This window comes from Ammodytes marinus (assembly GCF_949987685.1).
Source record: "Ammodytes marinus genome assembly, chromosome: 17".
Lineage (NCBI taxonomy): Eukaryota > Metazoa > Chordata > Actinopteri > Uranoscopiformes > Ammodytidae > Ammodytes > Ammodytes marinus.
Window position 1 is genome coordinate 4264460 of NC_137221.1, and position 22428 is coordinate 4286887.

General features: G+C 42.0%; 2 protein-coding genes across 2 annotated transcripts; one reads left to right on the forward strand and one right to left on the reverse strand.

Annotated features, from left to right (window-relative positions):
* Nucleotides 1-1590: 1590 nt before the first annotated feature.
* On the reverse strand, nt 1591-15337 carry LOC307264138 (uncharacterized protein; the record flags this gene model as incomplete). Its single annotated transcript, XM_080045409.1, has 11 exons — nt 15303-15337; nt 14448-14594; nt 13491-13584; nt 11515-11670; nt 10370-10498; nt 8732-8855; nt 7572-7747; nt 5360-7121; nt 4837-4962; nt 3092-3268; nt 1591-2078 (listed from the first exon to the last, which is right to left on the reverse strand). The coding sequence occupies exons 3-11, from the start codon at nt 13557-13559 to the stop codon at nt 1591-1593; spliced, it is 3207 nt and encodes a 1068-aa protein (XP_079901535.1). The 5' UTR covers nt 13560-13584; nt 14448-14594; nt 15303-15337.
* A 424-nt stretch (nt 15338-15761) lies between these two features.
* On the forward strand, nt 15762-22108 carry necap1 (NECAP endocytosis associated 1). Its single transcript, XM_080045936.1, has 8 exons — nt 15762-15877; nt 16941-17041; nt 17374-17478; nt 17936-18017; nt 18637-18745; nt 20025-20172; nt 20780-20873; nt 21984-22108. Exons 1-8 carry the CDS (start codon nt 15783-15785, stop codon nt 22036-22038), a joined length of 789 nt encoding a protein of 262 aa, XP_079902062.1. The 5' UTR covers nt 15762-15782; the 3' UTR covers nt 22039-22108.
* The last annotated feature ends 320 nt before the right edge of the window (nt 22109-22428 follow it).

A 22428-nucleotide genomic window follows, 5' to 3' on the forward strand; every position in this document is an offset into this window, starting at 1 on the left:
TCAAAACAGGGAAGAGAAAGCCACCGTTGGTTACCGAGACGATTGATAAATGCATTATTTGAAACGGTCAAATTTAGCGTATAGCCGATCACACTACACACACACACACTGTATCGTAACCTGAATGTTGTCTTCATTGGGAGGCCATTGTTGCATTGTTGTGTCAATAAATAATCAAGCAATAAATCAATAAATAGATCAATAAATAGTTACTCGTGATTGTAACACTCTAATGTACATTATATTCAAGGTTTATCTGTGATAACTTCGACTATTTACACCAGCAAGAGATATATATGTAATACTACACACACACACACGTCACACACACACACACGTCACACACACACACGTCACACACACGTCACACTCAAACACACTAAAATGAAAACCTTAACCTACAGTGACGTTTTTCCCTCCGTTTCAGTTGTGTCCATGTTTTACAGGTTTCTCAAAATCATACAACACTTACATACACAATAACGATCCACTGTTCGCAGAGACACTCTCTCTCTCTTTGGTCCGTACGTACTTTGTGCATCGAATAGAATAGGAATGGTGGTTGACTTGCTTAAAAAAAAAAGGTACATTTTCACACATATTCTGGATATTGTGTGTGTGTTTCTCTTCATACATTAGGCTGCATACATGTTGTAAACCATGGCTGTAATACTGTATTAACTGGACGTGTGTAGATGTCAAGGAGAGGGAGGTTTGAGCTAATGGGTTACATTTTAGGATCCTTAAACAGGTAGTTTTGCATGTTTAAGCCTGACAAACCGTGCACATGATTTAAAAGGTGCAGTGTGTAATATGACATCATCAAGAAAGTTCTACAAAGTTCTAGAATGCAACGCTCCCTGGGTAACCCCTACCCTTTCGAATAATAACAGAAGCTACAGTGGCCTTCAAGGACAAGAACAATTCTAAATTTTAAACAATGCACCTGATGACATTCCAACTATGACACTTTCAAGATGGCGGCACTAGGCCTTGGTCCAAGATTTGCAGAAATATGGACATATATGAGACCCTTTCTAAGGGGGAAAAAAATTATTCAAACATTTTTTTTCAGCTATTATGCACTAAATTAAATGTACTTATGGATATTATAATTACTTGCTACAAAATCTGCTAGGAAATAAAACCCAAAATTCTACACACTGCAGGTTTAAACACTAAAAGTTGCAGTCTGTAGAATTTATTGGGATTTTTAAGAACAGATTTGGCAGAAATGGAATATAATATAATAATGACCCAATAATAATATTCACAAGTACGTTTTAATTAGTGAATAATCACTTGAAAATAAAAGTTGCTGTTTCTTTTATTTGCTTGGAATGAGTCTTGAATATCTTGATATAAATGATTGTGTGGCCTGGAAGAACTTTAAGTATAAAGGTCATTTAAAAATCCCTTAGCTATGTTTCAGAGGCAAATCTACGCATTTAGAAGGCTGAAACATGTCAAACTAGCCCGTATGGTCATTTAAAGGTAGAGTCAGTGACACACAGTGGGTAAACCATTCTCCAGAATCACTGACTCCACTTTTAAAGTCCCTGTGAACCCAAAAATCTACACGTGAAGATGTCAGAAGAGGAATGGATTTTGGTTCTGATTGACCCTCTGTCCCACCCCGTTGCCCTGTGCCTGTGTAGTACTGGATCCAACCACAGGGGGTGCTGCCTTAGCTTGGTCACACCCTCCAAAGACACCGGATTGAGCCGTTCCCAAACCCCCAAACTGATCCCTCATATTCAGCCCCATGTTAAGCGCGGGACTCCCTCCCATGGAATTGTATCGTAACATTCCACTTCCGGAACACTGAGGAGAACTCTCTAGAACCCTACTCAAGCCCGATTGAGACACTCCCATCCAAGTTTGGGACGGTACCTGAAATTGGGACGTTTCGCTGGGGGGAAAAGTAGCTCCGAAATTGGGCGTGGATGGTTGATTAACACCAAATGATTGGAAGTTGGACCCGAAAGGACTGCAGTATTGTGGGGTTGATTTTTGGACAAGAGGCCCCCCTGATGTGAGCACAGGGCCAGGTGGGCCGTCCCGGGCTTTGAAAGCGCCTGGGAAGGTATTAGGAGGAGTTAGAGGAGGATGGAGAATGGGGGGGAGATGGGGTGAATGGAAAGTTTGAAGTTTTGTAGTAAAAAAAGAAAAATGCACAGAAAGAGAGAGAGGGCTGGTGAGGACAGTTCAACATTTGCTGGATTATATATACTAGATTCTATACTATACAATAGGTCATTTAGGCTCACACTCACACACACACACACACACACTCACAACAACATCTATACACTACAGCGAGAACACAAGAAAGGGTCAGTTAGGCAAAACACAACCACAATAAGCTACTCCATACAAAACGTATTGATCAATAGGTATTTGGCGGTCATACAGGTGCATCTATAGCAATTAGAATATCAGTGAAAAATTCAAAAAATTAATAATAATAATTATTATTTAAAAAGTGAAACTTTCATTTATTCTAGCTTTGTTACGCATACATTGAAATTAATATAGAATAAACATACTTTTCAGATGGTCAACAAAACAAAAGAAAGAACTGACATATTTCACTTTGTGTACTGAATCTTAGAATATATGACATTTTCCACTTTTCAATAAAACATTTCCATGATATTCTAATTTTCTAGATGCATCTCTCTCTCTCTCTCTCTCTCTCTCTCTCTCTCTCTCTCTCTCTCTCTCTCTCTCTCTCTCTCTCTCTCTCTCTCTCTCTCTCTCTCTCTCTCTCTCTCTCTCTCTCTCTCTCTCTCTCTCTCTCTCTCTCTCTCTCTCTCTCTCTCTCTCTCTCTCTCTCTCTCTCTCTCTCTCTCTCTCTCTCTCTCTCTCTCTGTCAGCTGAGCAATAGTGGGATGCATTTGCAAACAACTCCGGGTATTTTTATATTTTTTAAACATCTCAGCGAATTTTCAGTCTCTGAGGTTGATCATACTTCCGTAGTGAATCGCGCGCATCGCAAAATAATTCCACACGTGTAGCTTCTGTTGTGAAAAAAAAAAAAAAAAGAGTATATGATCCACCCAGATTTTGGCGTTTTTTCTGTCCTTACCGATGACTTGAGTCTGGGTTGCGAGCTTGGTGGCGTAGACGAGGGTTTGCTGCTGCTGTTGGGTATGTTTTGGGTTTGAAGAAAATAGGTCGTCCAAGTCAACCAGAGACGCCCCGGCAGACCCCAGAAAGGACGAAGTCTTTTTATACATCTCCTGATCCCGCTGCGATCGCTTCCCTGAAAACAAATTGAAAAAAGGTCCAAATGCTCTAACTCTAAAAGGTGTTTTCTATTGAGGGGGGGGGGAAGAGAGAGAGAGACGGAGAGAGAGCAAAAGCGGAAGAGAAGTTTAGTTGATTAAGGTTGTTAGGCAATTATAGCTGATTAGAAGATGGAGGTGAAATGGAGGAAAAAAAAAGAGTTTGGAAACGGATGCAAATGACAGTCAAATGTCAACAAGAACCTTTGTGAAGAAGTGCAAAGAAACTGAATATTTATACATAGAAGCACATAGCAGATGAAGGCACACACAACGGTTAAAGGTGCAGTCAGTGATTCTGGAGAACGCTTGTTGTCCAAATAACTTTTAGTCAAAATCAGTGAATATCTCCTCATGATCCGCTACCTGCCCTTACTGTGGGTGCACTGATAAAAAGAATCGAGTGTTAATACACAGCCTAGGCTCTGTAAACACCCCCCCCCCATTTCAGCGCACACACAGTACGGACAGGTTTGCAGATCGTGAGGAGATATTCACTGATTTTGACAACAAGCGTTAACAGGGAATAGCTGACTCTTAAAACCAAGCACGTTAGGTTTCAGCAGAATACTCAGAATGCTTTAAGAGTTAATTGATTAGATCAGAGAAGAGCATTTTACTGCAGCGTATGAAAGGCAGACAATTAAAGGTGCAGTGTGTAATATGACATCATCAAGAAAGTTCTACAAAGTTCTAGAATGCAACACTCCCTGGGTAACCCCAACCCTTTTATATGCAGAAATATGGACATATATGAGACCCTTTCTAAGGGAAAAAATTATAAAAACAAAAAAAAATGTCAGTTATTATGCACTAAATTAAATGTACTTATGGATATTATAATTACTTTCTAGAAAATCTGCTAGGAAATAAAACCCAAAATTCTACACACTGCAGGTTTAAGTGTTACTCTAATGAATAATGGATGGATCACATAAAAACATGTATCGATACCGATAGTGGAGCAGATAAGTGCTACAATCTTTCAATGTGTGATACAAGCGTGAACATTGGCATGAGCTGCAGTCTCCGTGGGTCACTTAGCAAGAAAATTGTTCCAAACAAAAAATTAAAAAAAAATGTTTAATGAAAAAATCCAATACATTTCTATGAGAAATTTTCAAATTCACAATTTCTTTCTAACCTTTATTTCTCCAGGTAAATCCCATTGAGACCGAAGACTCTTTTTCAAGGGAGACCTGTTTTCCTTTCCCACGTTACCATTCACACACACATTCATACACCGATAGCAGCAGGCTAACTATCGACATTCACACGAGGCAAGGTGGGTGAAGTGTCTTGCCCAAGGACACAACAACCATGACACAGGTGGCAGGGCGGGGATCGAACCTCCAACCCTTTGATCATCGGCCGACCCGCTCTACCACCTGAGACACAGTAGCCGGATTTCAAAAGTCTTCGATAATTTTCTTGTCCAGTGACCCACGGAGACTCATGCTCATGCCAATTTTTTAACACTTGTATCATCAACTGAAAGATTCTGCACTTAGCCGCTCCTCCACTAAGAGTGTGAAGTGCAGCGTACCTGTCCCGTTGCTTGGCGCCCCCCAGGGATCACTCTTTTTAGACGTCCCATCTCCAAACGGGTCGGTGGAGGGGGAGGAGAGGGTGGGGGCAGCCGAACCCCACGCGTCATCTGTGCTCACCGGAGCTGCAGATAAATGGTGTAAGCAGGTAAGATATTAGATATTTTAGTCAGATTATTATTATTTTTTTCAAACATGTATTTTTATTGTTTGTTAGACGAGATGTACAATGTCGCACAAGTTTTCAAGTTTTAATATTTCACAAAGGTTAAAATTTTTTGGCGACAATGTACAAAGTTTCAAGAATTTTAGCATTTTGAAGGTGATCGATATATTTATGTAAATATATACGTGTTAATCGCTCTATTTTCATACAGTGATCACTTAGTCATAAAGTATAGTGTGCGCGTTTCAAAACTCCGATCTCTCAGTCACCCGCTCTGCATGTAGTATATTTGATCAGATAAAACCGTTTTAGGACTAAATGGTCCCGTACAGTCCTTTATCCAATGTCTTTCTCACCTGTTGTTCCCCACGGGTCACTGTCCGGCTTGGATGAATCTCCAAAAGCGTCAGCAGGATCGAGGGGCGAGGTGGCAGCCGTCCCGTCGCCCCAGATGTTCGCGGCCTTGGTGTCGTTCGGAGCGGATGTCGCGCCCCACGGATCCGCCCCGTCTGTGGGGGGAGGAGAGCTGGAGGGGGCCCCCCATGCGTCTCCTGCACTGCCCAGGGGAGAGCTCACTAGAGGGGCATTGAAGGGGTCCGAGGCAGCATCGTTCGGTGGGCTGGACGGCGCTCCGAATGGGTCTTCTTTAGGGGGTGATGTAGCTGCTCCAAACGGGTCGTCTTGGGTAAGTTGAGATGGTGCAGAGAAAGGGTCCGCTTGAGTAGTTGGTGCAGAGAAAGGGTCTTCTTTCGGTGGGGTTGTAGGTGAAGCAAAGGGGTCCTGTGTGGGTTTAGGAGGTGCACAGAATGGATCGTCCTTAGGGGGTGTGGTGGTGGGTGCTCCAAAGGGGTCATCCTGGTTAGGCGCAGAGAAGGGGTCCTCTTTAGGGGGTGTAGTCGCCGCTCCGAATGGGTCGTTCTGGGTCATTTCAGAAGGGGCAGAGAATGGATCTTCCTTGGGTGGTGCTGCTGCTGCTTTGGGTGCTTTGGAAGGTCTGGGTGGCGGCCCCTTTTTAGCCGGGGCAGTGGGCGCTCCAAAGGAGTCATCCTTGGTACTGGGTTTAGTAGGGGCGGAGAATGGGTCTCCCTTGGGTGGTGTTGTAGCAGTGAAAGGATCCGGTTGGGTATTAGTATTAGTAGGTGCTGAGAATGGGTCGTCTTTCGGTGGGGTTGTGGGTGCTCCAAAGGGGTCCTCTTTCGGGGGTGTGGTTGGGGCAGCGAACGGGTCCTGTTTGGTGGTGCTAGGTTTAGCAGGTGCAAAGAATGGATCGTCTTTGGGTGGTGTTGTGGCAGCAGCGGCAGTGAACGGGTCGTTTTTAGTGGATGCTGGGGCCGAAAATGGGTCTTCTTTTCCAGGGGGTGTGGAGGCTGCCGGGGCAAAGAAGGGGTCATCCTTTGGGGTACTGAAAGGGTCTTCTTTAGGGGCATTAAACGGATCATCTTTCGGGGCGTTAAATGGGTCGTCCTTTGTAGAATTGAAAGGGTCGTCTTTGGGTGTGTTGAACGGGTCATTGCTGGATGAAGTGAAGGGGTCAGGTTTGTCTTTCGGAGCAGAGAATGGATCCTCTTTGTCTTTGGGAGCGTTGAAAGGGTCCGAGCTGTCTGTAGTTGAGTTAAAGGGATCGGTACTATCTTTATTAGAGTTAAAGGGATCGGTACTATCTTTATTTGAGTTGAAAGGGTCTTCCTTGTCTGTATTTGAGTTGAACGGGTCTGAACCATCTTTCGGTGCGTTGAAAGGGTCGTCGTTTGTGGCGCTAAACGGGTCCGGTTCATCTTTCGGCGCCCCAAAGGGATCTTCACCATTTTTATTCGACGCTGAAAATGGGTCTTCGTCCGTTTTGGTTGGAGCGCCACCACCACCACCACCACCCCAAGCAGAATCACCGCTGCTGTCGGCTGTGTCGGTAGTCTCGGGTCGGGAGGGTGTGCCCCATGGACCTGAGGCTTCTTGGGGTTCTTTAGGGGCGCCACCACCCCCCCAAGCGTCTGTCTGGACCTCCATTTTCTCCTCTTTGTCTTGGTCCACTGGTTTGACTCCTGACCAAGCCGCTCCTCCTTTAGCGGCGTTGGCTTTGGCTGCGTCCTCCCATTCTAGCTCCTCCTCACTCATCTTGGCCTAGGATGCAACAGTTGCAAAATTAAGAAAACTTTTTTTGAAAGATTATTTTTTTAAAGATAATTTTTTTGGCATATTCAAGCTTTTTTTTTTTGTTGATAGTACAGAGTTGAAATGGGGAGACAGAGAAGGGGGGGGGGGGGGTGACATGCAGTAAAGGTCCACGGGTCGGAGTTGCAACAAAGGCCGGAGCCAATATTGTAAGCGATGTTTTTGGTTGGACACACACACACACACACACACACACACACACACACACACACACACACACACACACACACACACACACACACACACACACACACACACACACACACACACACACACACACACACACACACACACACACACACACACACACACACACACACACACACACACACACACACACACACACACACACACACACACACACATGTTCTCTACACAAGAAAAAACCCTGGGACTTACCCTCCTCTCTGCCTCTTTCTTCTCAGTCTCCAGTTTGAGCTTCCACTCTTTCTTGGCTTCGAAGGACGCGGTCAGATCGGCCACTGAGGGGATGTTGACTATGGACGGGAGCCCGGAAGACCCGGGGACATAGACCGGCATATAGTTGGGATCCTTAACCGCGTCCGTGGATGAGGCTGGTTCAAAAAAAAATATATAGAAACGAATAAAGAGGAAAGCTATAAGTAAAGTGTGGGGTTTATAAAGAAGCTAGATAAAGTATTGGCAAATGACTTATGGATTTAAAGCTGCAGTGTGTAGAAATTTGGGTTTTATTTCCTGGCAGATTTTGTAGAAAGTAATTATAATATCCATAAGTACATTTAATTTTTTTTTTGGAATTATTATTTTTTCTCTTAGAAAGGGTCTCATATATGTCCATATTTCTGCATATTTTGGACCAAGGCCTAGTGCCGCCATCTTGAAAGTGTCATAGTTGGAATGTCATCAGGTGCATTGTTTAAAATTTAGAATTGTTCTTGTCCTTGAAGGCCACTGTAGCTTCTGTTATTATTCGAAAGGGTTGGGGTTACCCAGGGAGTGTTGCAGAACTTTCTAGAACTTTCTTGATGATGTCATATTACACACTGCACCTTTAAAAAGATACACCTCCTAACTAACCTCCTAACTGTACTTCCAAATAAAGTGTGAAAATTCCCAAAAATTATCTTAAAAAAATAAAAATAAAGATTATTGAACTACAACAGTTGAAGCAGTGTGCTTCAGTGATACTTTAAGTTCAGTTAAGTTGCTTTATTATTAAATGGCTACATTAAAAATCAGTACTGAAGGAAATGTTCACTTCTCTGACACTTTTAAAGATATTTTTTTTTGGCATTTTCAAGCTTTATTTGACAGTACATAGTTGAAATGGGGAGACAGAGAGAGAGAGAGACAGAGAGAGAGAGGGAGAGGGGGGATGACCTGCAGTAAAGGTCCACGGGTCGGACTCGAACCCGTGACCACTGCAACAAAGGCCGGAGCCAATATGGTACGCGCTCTATCCACTACGCCACCGGAGCGCCCCTACACTTTTAGAAATAAATCTAATTATATCACGAGAATTAAACTACAACAGTGGGGAGTGTGCAGCAGTGAAACTTGAGGACTGAAGGACTCACCGCCGGCTCCCTTGGCCGACGTCTTCTCCCTGGTCTTCACGGCGAAGTCTCTCTCTTCCTTCAGCTTCTCCTCGTCCTCCATTAGAACCAGGACGACTTTGGCTTTCTCTCTCACCACTGCACCCTGCGACAGAAACAGCACATTTTTTTTTTTAGATTATTATTTTTTGTCATTTTCAAGCTTTTATAGTACAGAGATTAAATGGGGAGACAGAGAGAGAGAGAGAGGGAGAGAGAGAGAGAGGGGGGGGGGTGACCTGCAGTAAAGGTCCACGGGTCGGATTTGAACCCGCGACCACTGCAACACAAAGGCCGGAGCGAATATGGTACGCGCTCTATCCACTACGCCACCAGAGCGCCACAATACAGCACATTTACAATTAAAGACTTTCATTCAGTTTGGAGCATTTGAGCAAAATAATATCTCAGCCTGAAACAATCCACAAATGGTGCTATGCCACACACACACACACACACACACACACACACACACACACACACACACACACACACACACACACACACACACACACACACACACACACACACACACACACACACACACACACACACACACACACACACACACACACACACACACACACACACACACACACACACACACACACACACACACACACACGGTACCAACCCCAACTAAGGTCTAAGTTTGACCAATAAATCAATCAATAATATCTGACTTAAAGCTATAGTGAGTAACTTTTTCATATCAATGAATGTCGTTTACATTCAAGCCATCGCCAAATGAGCTGACTAAGCCCATCGGCTCCACAAAAATATTTCTGTATTTCTCAGTATGGCAGTGTTTGTTGTCGCCCCCTGACACTGGTGCAGGAGCTCAGAAAAATGCCCAAGAAACTATATATATTTTTTATATTATAATAAACCTAGCTCAGAAGTTAAGATGGGTATATGTGGATATAAATATTATATTGCCAGTAATGGAGAACCTCTAATGTAGTATATAGTATGCAAACTTTTAATGGATACTAAAAGGTTCCCATGCTTAGGACATTATAGGGAAGACAAGTCAAATCAAGTCAGCTTTACAGTCAATACCGTCACATTTACAAGACGTATAAGGGAATCGAGAAAAGGTTTCCTATTATCCCATGGTGACCAGATATAAGCGCACAGGCACACACAAACACATAGACGAGACATTTCCTAACAATACAAACAGAGAAGATAGACACTGGTTTTGAATTTCCCTGAAGGAACATTCCCAAGGGATCAATAAAGTGTCTGTCTGTCTGTCTGTCTGTCTGTCTGTCTGTCTGTCTATCTATCTATCTATCTATCTATCTGTCTATCTATCTATCTATCTATCTATCTATCTATTTTGATTTTATTCAATTTATTTCAGACATATCAAACATACAAAACAAAATGAAAAGCATGGAAATACAATAAACAAAAATTATGTTTTCACAAAAAAATAAAAAATAAAAGAAAACAAATTATCTGTATTGCTGAGATATGCCTGAAAAGGAGCAGGAAGAAGTATACACTTATTTAATCCTACCCCTCTATCTATCTATCTATCTATCTATCTATCTATCTATCTATCTATCTATCTATCTATCTATCTATCTGGTATATAAAAGCATGTATCACCTGATCTTTGCCGTCCTTCTCTACAAAGCGATATTCAGTCAGCGCTTTGACGATGTAAACGTTGTCTGTCATTTTGAGCAGCACGCGATCGTCTCCGGTCTTTAACAGATACTCCAGCAGGGTCAGGGACTGGGAGGGAAGAAAGGTAAGGTAAGGTAACTTTATTTGTACCCGAGGGTAGATTTGGTTGCAGTTAAAAAGAGAATTGGCTGCTTACACACACAGACAACATTAACAACATCGACAGACAGTGACATAAAAGTGACAACAGTGCTCCAGACATATAGGAACATGGAATAAAAGCATACAAAAAGGTATTACTATCAAAAGATAAATACTGAATACAAGCCATCATGGCAAATACAAAAAACAAGGTCAGAATAAATAAATAAATAGATAGATAGATAGATAGATAGATAGATAGATAGATAGATAGATAGATAGATAGATAGATAGATAGATAGATAGATAGATAGATAGATAGATAGATAGATAGATAGATAGATAGATAGATAGATAGATAGATAGATAGATAGATAGATAGATAGATGAAGAAGGCCGTACAGTCCATTTAATAAGTTAGTGTGTTTAAAGCATGGCAATGGACGGATTCAAGAATTAGAAATAAACAGACAATCAAAAATGGAATTTAGTAGAGTAGAAATGTTTTGCGTTGCTATCGTTACCTAGTGTATGTGTATCTATACATATTTTTTTATAGATTATTCTTTGGAATTTTCAAGCTTTATTAGACAGTACAGAGTTGAAATGGGGAGACAGAGGGACAGAGAGAGATAGAGAGAGAGAGAGAGAGAGAGAGAGAGAGAGGGGGGGGGGGGGATGACCTGCAGTAAAGGTCCACGGGTCGGATTTGAACCCTCGATCACTGCAACAAAGGCCTGAGCCAAATATGGTACGCGCTCTATCCACTACGCCACCGGAGCGCCCGTATCCATATCACACAAATGAGATGCCATGTTTTGCGTTGGTATGGTTACCTTGTGTATGTGTATTGTAGGGAGCAAGTAGCATGGAAAAGTGGGGAGCAGCAATGGAGCTTTGTGCATCTTGTGTGTTAATGTAGCGTTACAGTATCCATATTTTTAACACAAATGAGCTGCCATGTTTTGCGTTGCTATCGTTACCTTGTGTATGTGTCTCCAGTTCTTGTCGTCCTTGAGGCGTTTCCAGAGCATGGTCATGATCTCGTTGCAGGCGACCACGTTGTACGTCAGGTCGGACAGGTCGGCCATCTGCGTGCTGGACGGGCCCCACGGGTCGTTAGACGTCGCCTCTCTCACCTAGAATACAACCAACGCAACAAACGCCACTGTGTAAGAAATATGTAAACCTCTTACTATAATGCTCAGGAAAGTAACACAACAACTGAAATGTACAGAGATCTTTTCATGAAGATATATTAACTTTTGTATATACTGTATATGTATGTTTATATGTTTGTAAATTATATTTATTTATGTATTTGTTAGCTTATTCTCTACCATATGAAGTATAATTCTGATATTTGTACTATGTTTAAATATGTTTTAATAAAGTCCTAAACAGTGAACATTTTTTTATTTCTTTGAAAACAATCTATGTAAGGACATGTGTTCGACTTGATGTGATGAAACGATCTGTCTATTAGTAGAAGATTAAGACACGTGATCCCCCCCACACATGAGATATAAGACACTGTTCTGTAGCTATCAAAGAAGTGCCATGCGGCCACAGCCTGCTGCTTCAACAATGCTCCAGGAAATCCTCTGTATGTCTTCTGGAAACTCCTGCAATAAACTTGGAACACTGATTTAAAGAGTCCAGTCTGATGCCTTTGTCTTTGTCAGCCATGGGGAAACAGTCGGCTACTACACCTCTCTCAGCTACTCAACAACCAAAGAAATAAAAAAATGTCACTGTTTAGGACTTTATTAAAACATATTTAAACATAGTACAAATATGAGAATTATACTTCATATGGTAGAGAATAAGCTAACAAATAAATAAATATATATAATTTACAAACATATAAACATACATATACAGTATATAAAAAAGTTAATATATCTTTATGAAAAGATCTCTGTACATTTCAGTTGTTGTGTTACTTTCCTTAGCATTATAGTACGTGCCAAAGTTTTTATATATTCTTTAAATTCACCCAGGAAACCTGTTAAGTTGGACCGTGTAGGAAATGTAAGGTGGCAGGCAGCAGCCCGAATGCGTGAAAAAAAAAAAAAAAAAGGCTTCGCATATAGAAATTGGTGGCACTTGTTGTTACTGTAAATATATGCCTCCTTGCAATAAGCTGATTTCCTCATGCTAACAAAAATGTAAAGTAATGTTAAAGCTGCAGTGTGTAGAATTTTGGGTTTTATTTCCTAGCAGATTTTGTAGAAAGTAATTATAATATCCATGAGTACATTTAATTTAGTGCATAATAGCTGAAAAACATTTTTTGAATGATCTTTTTTCCCCCTTAGAAAGGGTCTCATATATGTCCATATTTCTGCATATTTTGGACCAAGGCCTAGTGCCGCCATCTTGAAAGTGTCATAGTTGGAATGTCATCAGTTGCATTGTTTAAAATTTAGAATTGTTCTTGTCCTTGAAGGCCACTGTAGCTTCTGTTATTATTCAAAAGGGGTGGGGTTACCCAGGGAGCGTTGCATTCTAGAACTTTGTAGAACTTTCTTGATGATGTCATATTACACACTGCACCTTTAAGTTTGCTATGCAATTTTTCAGCGTCTCAAATTCAATATTTCTCATCACATAAGAAATATGTATACTTTTTTTTTCAATTAACTTTATTGAAAATCCCATGCACACTTGCACAGCATATTAAACCTAAGGTCTCCAGGTTTAATATGCTGTGCATGGAATTACAACATTCTTGGTTCCCACATGCCCTGGCCACTAATGTTTAGCACACGTCACCCCCCCCCCCCCCCCCCCCTGCCCCCCATCTCTCTCCCCACCTTTTCCATCTTTTTTATCATCTCCTATACCGATCAGCTTTATTCAAGAGACTCCAGGTCCATTTAAAATACAAACAACATACAATGCTAATATAATATAACCGGGTGATAAAACCCTTCAAATCATGAGCCCGACTCACCTTGACCTCGGCCTCAGAGTAGTTCTGGACCAGATTCTTCAGCTGTCTGCGCAGCATTGAGGACGTCATGGTTACGGGTTCAAACAGCTGGGATCTGAGTCACAAAACAAAACAATGCTGCATGTGTTAAAGGTGCAGTCAGTGATTCTGGAGAACGCTTGTTGTCAAAATTACTTTGTGTCAATATCGTCACCTCATGATCCACTACCTTCGTCTATTTTTATCCTATTTTATTTCTGTTTTCTCCGTTTGTTATATGATCTGCTTGTATTTGTGTTTATTGTGTCTGCTCGTAGTCACTGTAAATGAGGGAAACCTCAGTGTGTTTCGAGTGAAAATAAAAGTTATTGATTGATTGATTGATTGTACTGTGTGCCAAGGCCATATAAACTGGTATGTAAACAAAGGGGGCCTACAGTAACTAGCTAATATGCCTGATTACAGAGCCCAGGCTGTGTATTAACACTGGATTTTTTTTAAAACAAACAGTACAGACAGGTAGTGGATTGTGAGGAGATATTCACCGATTTTGACACAATAACAAGGCAAGGCAAGGCAAGGCAAGTTTATTTCTATAGCACAATTCAGACACAAGGCCACTCAAAGTGCTTTACAGGGGCAAGATTAGAATACATAAAACATATTATAAAACATTTAAAAGCGAATAAAATAAGCAAATAAAATAAAAATTGCAGGTTAAAATGGAAACAAAAAAAAGTCTTCAGACTCGATTTAAAAGAACTGAGAGTTGCAGCAGACCTCAAGTTCTCTGGGAGTTTGTTCCAGATTTTTGGTGCATAAAAACTAAAAGCTGCTTCTCCTTGTTTAGTCCTAACTCTAGGGACTAGGGAACACACAAACACATACAAATGTAATTTCGATTGCCATGTGTGTGACTCACCTTGCATGTGTGTGTAATATGACACAATAAAGACTTAACATACAAATCTCCCATACCTTTTGTAAACACTGGCTTTGCGGTCAGGGATTTATTATTGTGTTGATATAGTGCGGTTGCTCAGTGCGCGTACATCCCGCTGCGTCTCTCCCTTCCACCTGACTGCCTCGGCTTGGCCTCAGGATGACAGAAACCAGATCCCAACACTGCAGAGAGAAACAAGTCATCGCAGAAAAACAGCTGAGTCGTGATGGGCTGGCAGTGAATAACTATGGCAGGCTGACAATTATTATGAAGGTGTGCATGGAGCGCTAGACTAGATGTTTGTTTGTGTACACCTACTGTTTGAGTCACAGCTCGTGTGTGTGTGCGTGTGTGTGTGTGTGTGTGTGTGTGTGTGTGTGTGTGTGTGTGTGTGTGTGTGCGCGTGTGTGTGTGTGTGTCATGCTGTGATAAGCACTGCGACAAACACACACATCCAGTCATTTAGGGTTAGGAATAGCCAGCTAGCTATCGGGCTAAGCTACAAGCTAGTTAGCTGCCAGCATCAGGTCTCCGTTGTCCGTTGCAAAGAAATACAGGGTAAAACCTCACGTATTGTGCATTGGGATGAGCAGTCGGGCCTGTATAAAGTGTGAGTCGATGTGGTTGCAATTTAGGTATCTGTCGGGGGTTCACACGTCGTGTTTTCAGCACCCCGGAGAGCGACTGAAGAGGAACAGCGACCCGTCAATATGGCTACTACGATGTTGTCAAGCCAGCACAAACAAGCTTAAACAGCGAGGCTTTAGCGATAAAAACGAAGGGATACATAGGAAAACAGACGCTACATTAGCTTCTTAATAGCACCAACTGTCCGCACGTTATTTTGTGTAGGGATTGAGTATTTATGCAGCAAAAAATTAAGCACTAACCCTGAGAAGATCTTCAGCTATCTTTCGAGGAGACGACGCAACGGTTTCCGCTTCCGCAGTTTTCAGCACCTGCTAGGCTAGTCCACGCCCCCTCACGATTTATTTTTTAATTATTTATTTATTTTCTATTTATTTTTAATGAATTTGTCAATCATATGTGGCTGTTACATTGTAAACTCAAAAAAATGTATTGAAAAAATTACCCGAAAAAGTAAAAAAAAAAAATAAAATAAGAAAATAGCCTAGCAGGAAAATACAACCGTTAATATAACGTCTGGCAGTGTTTGACCACACACACTCACCCACCCACACCCACACTCACACACACGCACACACACACACACACACACACACACACACACACACACACACACACACACGAACCGCCCCTCTGAAAAGCACAACATAAACGAGTCACGCACACACTCACCACACGCCATAGATACACACGAGTCCCACATCAATAACAGTCCAGTCAAGATGGCGGCTGAAGGCGAGTACGAGTCGATCTTGTGCGTGAAACCAGATGTCAACGTTTATCGGATCCCGCCGCGAGCTTCAAACAGAGCATACAGGTAACGAAATAACGGTCGCTCCCTAACAACGCAGTAAAAAATATGGTTTCACGTTGCTAGGTGTGTGTGTGTGCGTGTGTTTGGGCATTTCACGTTCACTACTCTTCTGCCTAACATGCTTTCAAATCACATATAACCCGTTACTGGCTTTATATTGTGTGTTTTGGGGTGAAAACCGGAGATGAAAAATAGGCCTACATTTCATTTGCAGTTACAAAAGATGTCGCCATGGTTTCAAACCGTTGGGCTGGTCCTTTCAAATCTATTCAAAGCGGGGTTTGTGTGTGTGTGTGTGTGTGTGTGTGTGTGTGTGTGTGTGTGTGTGTGTGTGTGTGTGTGTGTGTGTGTGTGTGTGTGTGTGTGTGTGTGTGTGTGTGTGTGTGTGTGTGTGTGTGTGTGTGTGTGTGTGTGTGTGTGTGTGTCAGATGAGACGGGGGCTGTTGGTCTTCGTGCGCGGGTCGATATGGGCGATTTGCCAGGACAGTCCCACACTGCTTTAGCGACAGATCGGGTGTCCCCTCTCTCTCTCCCACCACTGTGACACTGGTGGCAGGACATTTTGATATGTGTCTGTTTACTTGAGATTCTTGTCATTACAGATACTGAGATACAACACTTTACAGTTCAGTTCAAACCAATTCAAATGCGACATAAAGAAATGATTAGCAAAATAATACGTCAGAAATCTATTCAAATAGTTCTACAATGTAGAATAGGCCTAATATGAGTGATGTAGCCTAAACATTCAGAAACATGTATTCACAGAGCTTGGTCAAAACAATAACACTGGATAGGCTACAGTACATTTTGCAGCTAATAGTCTACTGCACATTAAAGGTGGTGTCAGCAATCCTGGAGAACGCTTATTGTTTTCAGAATCACTTTTTGTAAATATCAGTGAATATCTAGCCTATATGAAAAACATCCAGTGGTTAATACACAGCCTAGGCTCTGTAATTAAGTTGTGTTTTTAATGTGTTTCTATCTAACTGTCTGTCTGTCTGTCTGTCTGTCTGTCTGTCTGTCTGTCTGTCTGTCTGTCTGTCTGTCTGTCTGTCGTTAGGGCGGCTGACTGGAAGCTGGACTCTCCAGACTGGTCCGGGCGTCTGAGGATCACAGCTAAGGGCAAAGTGGCGTTTATCAAACTAGAGGACAAGGTCTCAGGTATAAATATTCATCCAAATACTTTAAAAGCTCTATAATGATCAGATTACAGCTTACTAGGGTTATTCACGGGGTCTTAAAAACCTACTGTTGCCCATATGGCTGTGAAGTTGGCTTTACATTTTATTTTAGTGGCATTAAAAAGGTATTTAAAAGCCTTACATTTCACTTGGAGATTCCTGGGGGTTATCCTGAAAAGCAAACTTGTACATTGCCTACCTAGACATATTGTTAAACCTATAATAAAAGGTTTACACAACTAGATTTATAAATGGATGACACACATTTTCACTATTTTTTCACATCATGTAATTCCCCCTCCTGTCCATTAGGGGAGCTGTTTGCCCAGGCTCCAGTTAGTGAGTATCCCGGCGGTGCCATGGAAACGGTCAGCGACTCCAGCCGGTACTTTGTTCTGCGGATACAAGACGAGAGCGGTGAGGGAGGCAATGTTATGAAAGTCATTGTTTTGTTTCCGGACAACTCCGAGCCATTTATTAAAGGGGCAGTCAGTGATTCTGGAGAACGCGTGTTGTCAAAATCAGTGAATATCTCCTCACGATCCACTACCTGTACTGTTTGAGTGCTGAAAGAAAATCAGGTGTTAATACTCAGCCTAGTCTCTGTTAAAAGGTATGTGTACAAAAAGGGTATGCAAACAAAGGAGGCCCAACCGTAGCTAGCAACATGCTTGTTTACGCAGCCTGGCATTAACACTAGATATTTTTTCAGCGCACACACACATTACGTACAGGTATTGGATCATGAGGAGATATTCATTTATTTTGACAAAAAATATTTTTACAACAAGCGTTCTCCAGAATCACTGACTCCACCTTTAAAGAACATTATATTGTCTGTTGTTCATGTCTGTACATCGTCTCTTGTCCGCAGGTCGCAGTGCGTTCATAGGCGTCGGCTTCGGGGACCGAGGGGACGCGTTTGATTTCAACGTGGCTTTGCAGGACCATTTCAAGTAAGAAGTGATTCTGTTTTAAAGGTGCAGTCAGTGATTCTGGAGAACGCTTGCTGTCAAAATCAGTGAATATCTCCTCACGATCCGCTACCTGTACCTGTCCGTACTTGTAAAAAATGGAATGTTTATACACAGCCTATGTTATAAACAGGTATGTATGTTGCCAACTACTGTACCCCCCTTTGTTTACATTATCCTTTGTTTACACACCAGTTTACAGAGTCTAGGCTGTGTATTAAATCCCGATTTTTTTATCAGCAAACACATACAGTACAGACAGGTAGCGGATCATGAGGAGATATTCACTGATTTTGACAAAAAGTTATCGCGACAGCAAGCGTTCTCCAGAATCACTAACTCCACTTCTCTTCCAAAACTAGATGATGCTGATATACACTGTGCTGCGTGTGTGTGTGTGTGTGTGTGTGTGTGTGTGTGTGTGTGTGTGTGTGTGTGTGTGTGTGTGTGTGTGTGTGTGTGTGTGTGTGTGTGTGTGTGTGTGTGTGTGTGTGTGTGTGTGTGTGTGTGTGTGTGTGTGTGTGTGTGTGTGTGTGTGTGTGTGTGTGTGTGTGTGTGTGTGTGTGTGTGTGTGTGTGTGTGTGTGTTCGTGTCTTTGCAGATGGGTGAAACAGGAGAATGAAATCAGTAAAAATGCTCACCTCGTGGATTCGACTCCAAAGCTGGACTTGGGCTTTAAAGAAGGACAGACCATCACACTCAACATCGGCGTAAGATTTTACTACATTTCCCAAATACATTTTTAAAGTCGCTACAAGGTACTTTTAAATATTTCTGAAACAGTCTAATTTTTCCCTCTGATGATCATAAATCATGTGTCACCGTCTATGTAAAATAATTAACCCAGTGGCCAATAGTGGTATTGCACCTACATACACAAACATTATTAAAGCTGCACCGAGGAACTTTTAAATATTTCTGAAACAGTCCAATGTTTTCCTCTGATGATCATAAATCACATGTAACAGCAAACGAGACCATCAGTGCAAAGAGAATGCTATTTTTATATAGTTTTTCTTTAATGCCTTTGTCATGGGTATACGCTCACCCAGGAACAACAGCTGGCGTAGTAAAAACACTACCGCTAGTGTCCAAAGGGGGGCGCTAGAATGAACTCATACCGAATGTTCCTCGGAGCACCTTACAATAAACTTAGACCGTTGGCAAGTGTAGAAGGTAATTCTCCTTTGGTGGTGTGGTTTTTATAATTTAACGAGCCTCTGACTCCAAGTTATCGCAATGAATTATAAATGGCACGTTTTATGTGTTTTTATGGTGCCTATAAAACTGAAGTGTTGAGGACAATTTGTAGTTCACAAATCAATCAATCTATATTTAGTAGACAATTCTTGTGCCCAGTTTTTGTTTTAAAATGTGATAAAGGGTTCTCACTCTTCTTCAGTCAGAAGCTAATATCAATCAGTTACTTTAACATTACATTGAAGACATTGAAGTTATATTTGTTAAAGGTGCAGTCAGTGATTCTGGAGAACGCTTGTTGTCAAAATCCCTAATTTCTCAAAATCAGTGAATGTCTCCTCACAATCCACCACCTGTCAGTCCTGTTTTTGCGCTGAAAGAAAATTGGTAATACACAGCCTAGGCTCTGTAAACGGGTATGTAAACAAAGGGTGGGCCAACGTAGCGAACACACAGTACAGACAGGTAGCGGATCGTGAAGTGATCATTACTGATTTTGTCAAAAAGCGTTCTCCAGAAAAGCTGACTCCACCTTGAAATTAAAATCCATTTAACAGTTTTTCAAGTTTTAAATAAATATTTTTTTTTTATTTAATTATTATTATTATTATTTTTCTTGGCATTATGTCCTTTATTAGACAGATTTAGAGAGACAGACACTGTTTTCAAACTCTAAGATTAAGATAAACATTCCTAAAACCCTTTCTAGAAGTCTCTTTACTGGTAAAACTCATATTTTTCGTGTGTGTGTGTGTGTGTGTGTGTGTGTGTGTGTGTGTCTGTCTGCAGCAAGGTAGAAAGAAGGACAAACCTCGCTCTCTGGGCTCAGGCTTTGGTCTCCTCCCTCCACCGCCGGGGGGAAAGATAGTCCCGCCCCCTCTGTCCGGCTCATCCAATCACAACAACGTTCCCCAGACAACGGGAGGCATGACAACAGGTACATGTCACTCACAATCTGCAAATCACTTTCTATGAGTGCATCAGTATTTTAAACCAGGTTTTCAGAGGCTTTAACCCACAGAAGAAGAAGTGACCTGTTTTACCACTTTGATAATTAGTTTCTGTTAAATGAGTCGGGATGTTTTAAAGCTTCAGGCTGCAGTGAAAGGAATTGAAAAGTGTGTCAGCTTGTCTGTATTTCAACTGGTTGAGCTGCTAAGTGTGTGTGTGACATATAACCCCGTTCTCCCCTATGTGCACACAAATAAGAACAACATTAAAAAAGAACAAGGGAAACAAAACATAGGGGATGTCGTGGTGCGAAATACAGACACTAACAACAAACTAAATAATGTTGGGGGCGCCCTTAGCTCAGTTGGTAGGGCGTCCCCCCCCCCCCCCATGGGCCTCGGCTAGCTGCGGACCCGGGTTCGATTCCAGCCCGCGGTAGTTCTCTGCATGTCACTCCCCTCTCTGCCCCATTTCAACTCTGTCTCTACACTATCAATAAAGCATAAAAATGCCCAAAAAATATCCCCAAAAAAAATTTAAAAATAATGTTGAGCTATTGCCTAAATCGTGGTGTATTTCTGTCTGTGTTTCAGGCTGCCTGCTGGAGCTGGACAGTAGCAACTCAAACACAGTGCTGCAGTCAAACCCAGGTTCAGACATGTGGGGAGACTTCTCTGCTCCTGCAAGGTACACAACTCATATCCTAAAGGTGTGAACACACCGCACTCGGCCGCGCGGCGAGTTTACATACAGAGTCAAAGTATTTTGTGTGGGGCGGCGGGCATTGAGCGTTTTACGTAGCGATATTTTTGCCGTGGGCCGCGCCTCGATAGCCAATCAGCGTTGAGCTCCTCCCGACGTCACTCGCTTCGGGGCGACGGACAGAGGAACTTAAGATGAAAATATAATAGTCACAGTTTGCTCTCTGACATCACCAGCGTCCTCTACAAGGAGCAGGAGGGGGTCGGGGTCTTGTTTATATGTCCAGGCCTTTTATATACTGTCTATGGTCCATGCTCAGGGTCTTTATATGTCCAGGCCTTTTATATACTATCTATGGTCCATGCTCGGGGTGGGCGAGGAGGTCGGCTCCCTGGTAAGTTCTGTGAATATGTTCTGTTGCCTGTACAGCTATCGGTTTAGCTTTATATGAACCACGTTAGCGCCCGTTAGCATTTGGGTAAAGCACCATCAGCACAGCAGACCGTCCCACTCATCACCAGTTAGCAGCAGCAGATCCCTGGGCGGGCGGCGGGGAAAATCTCCCAATATGATCGAGCGGCGCACGGCGGAGTGCAGTGTGTTCGCACCTAAACAACTGTACCATTCACTTTGTCTATAAGGTGCACTATGTTACTTTGGGTGTGTCAGAGAAGTGAAACATTTTCTAAGGTATATTCTCATTACTGAATAAACAAACTTTCCTCACAGGGAAAATATGATCCCTGGAACACTGTTTGAAGTTAGAAAGCTTCCTGAAAAGTTACTGTTTCACTGTTGTTGATGTTTACAGCAGCAGGGCCCACAGTTTGGTTTACAAACATGTTCTAGTCTTACGTTTGGTTCCAGGTTCCTCGAAAAAAATTAGTTTTGATTTATGATGAATTTATGATAGAATTATTCAATAAGAATTACATGTAGAGTAAATATGTTTTGTAAACCAACTGCAGGCTCTGTGAATGTAAACAAATCCCCCTCCTCTGAAACTACATAGTGACCCTTTAACATTGCATTTGTTATAGTTTAGTTGATAAAAAAACTGAGATTGTCCTAAAATATTTTGATGTGTTTTTTCAGCTCCATTCAACAGCAATCGCAACCACAGGACGCTGGAGACTGGATGAAGTTTTGAGCCTTCAGTTTCAATTTTCATCTCATCTGTGTCTGTAGCTTGTAACACACACACACACACACACACACACACACACACACACACACACACACACACACACACACACACACACACACACACACACACACACACACACACACACACACACACACACACACACACACACACACACACACACACTGTAGAAAGAACATATCATGACATCATTTGGTTCGGAACAGATTCACAGTTCTTTCAAATATTATTGACAGGAAACTAATTAAGCATTAAAGGTGCAGTCAGTGATTCTGGAGAACGCTTGTTGAGCTAAAATCAGCGAATATCTCCTCACGATCCACACACACAGTACAGACAGGTAGCAGATCATGAGGAGATATTCACTGATTTTAC

What these genes read in the sequence shown, in the direction of transcription:
- necap1 (XM_080045936.1), top strand. Translation starts at nt 15,783, where the DNA reads ATGGCGGCTGAAGGCGAGTACGAGTCGATCTTGTGCGTGAAACCAGAT. An exon ending in ACTAGAGGACAAGGTCTCAG is followed by an intron (nt 17,042 to 17,373) that starts GTATAAATATTC and finishes CCTGTCCATTAG; the next exon opens with GGGAGCTGTTTGCCCAGGCT. An exon ending in GACTTCTCTGCTCCTGCAAG is followed by an intron (nt 20,874 to 21,983) that starts GTACACAACTCA and finishes GTGTTTTTTCAG; the next exon opens with CTCCATTCAACAGCAATCGC.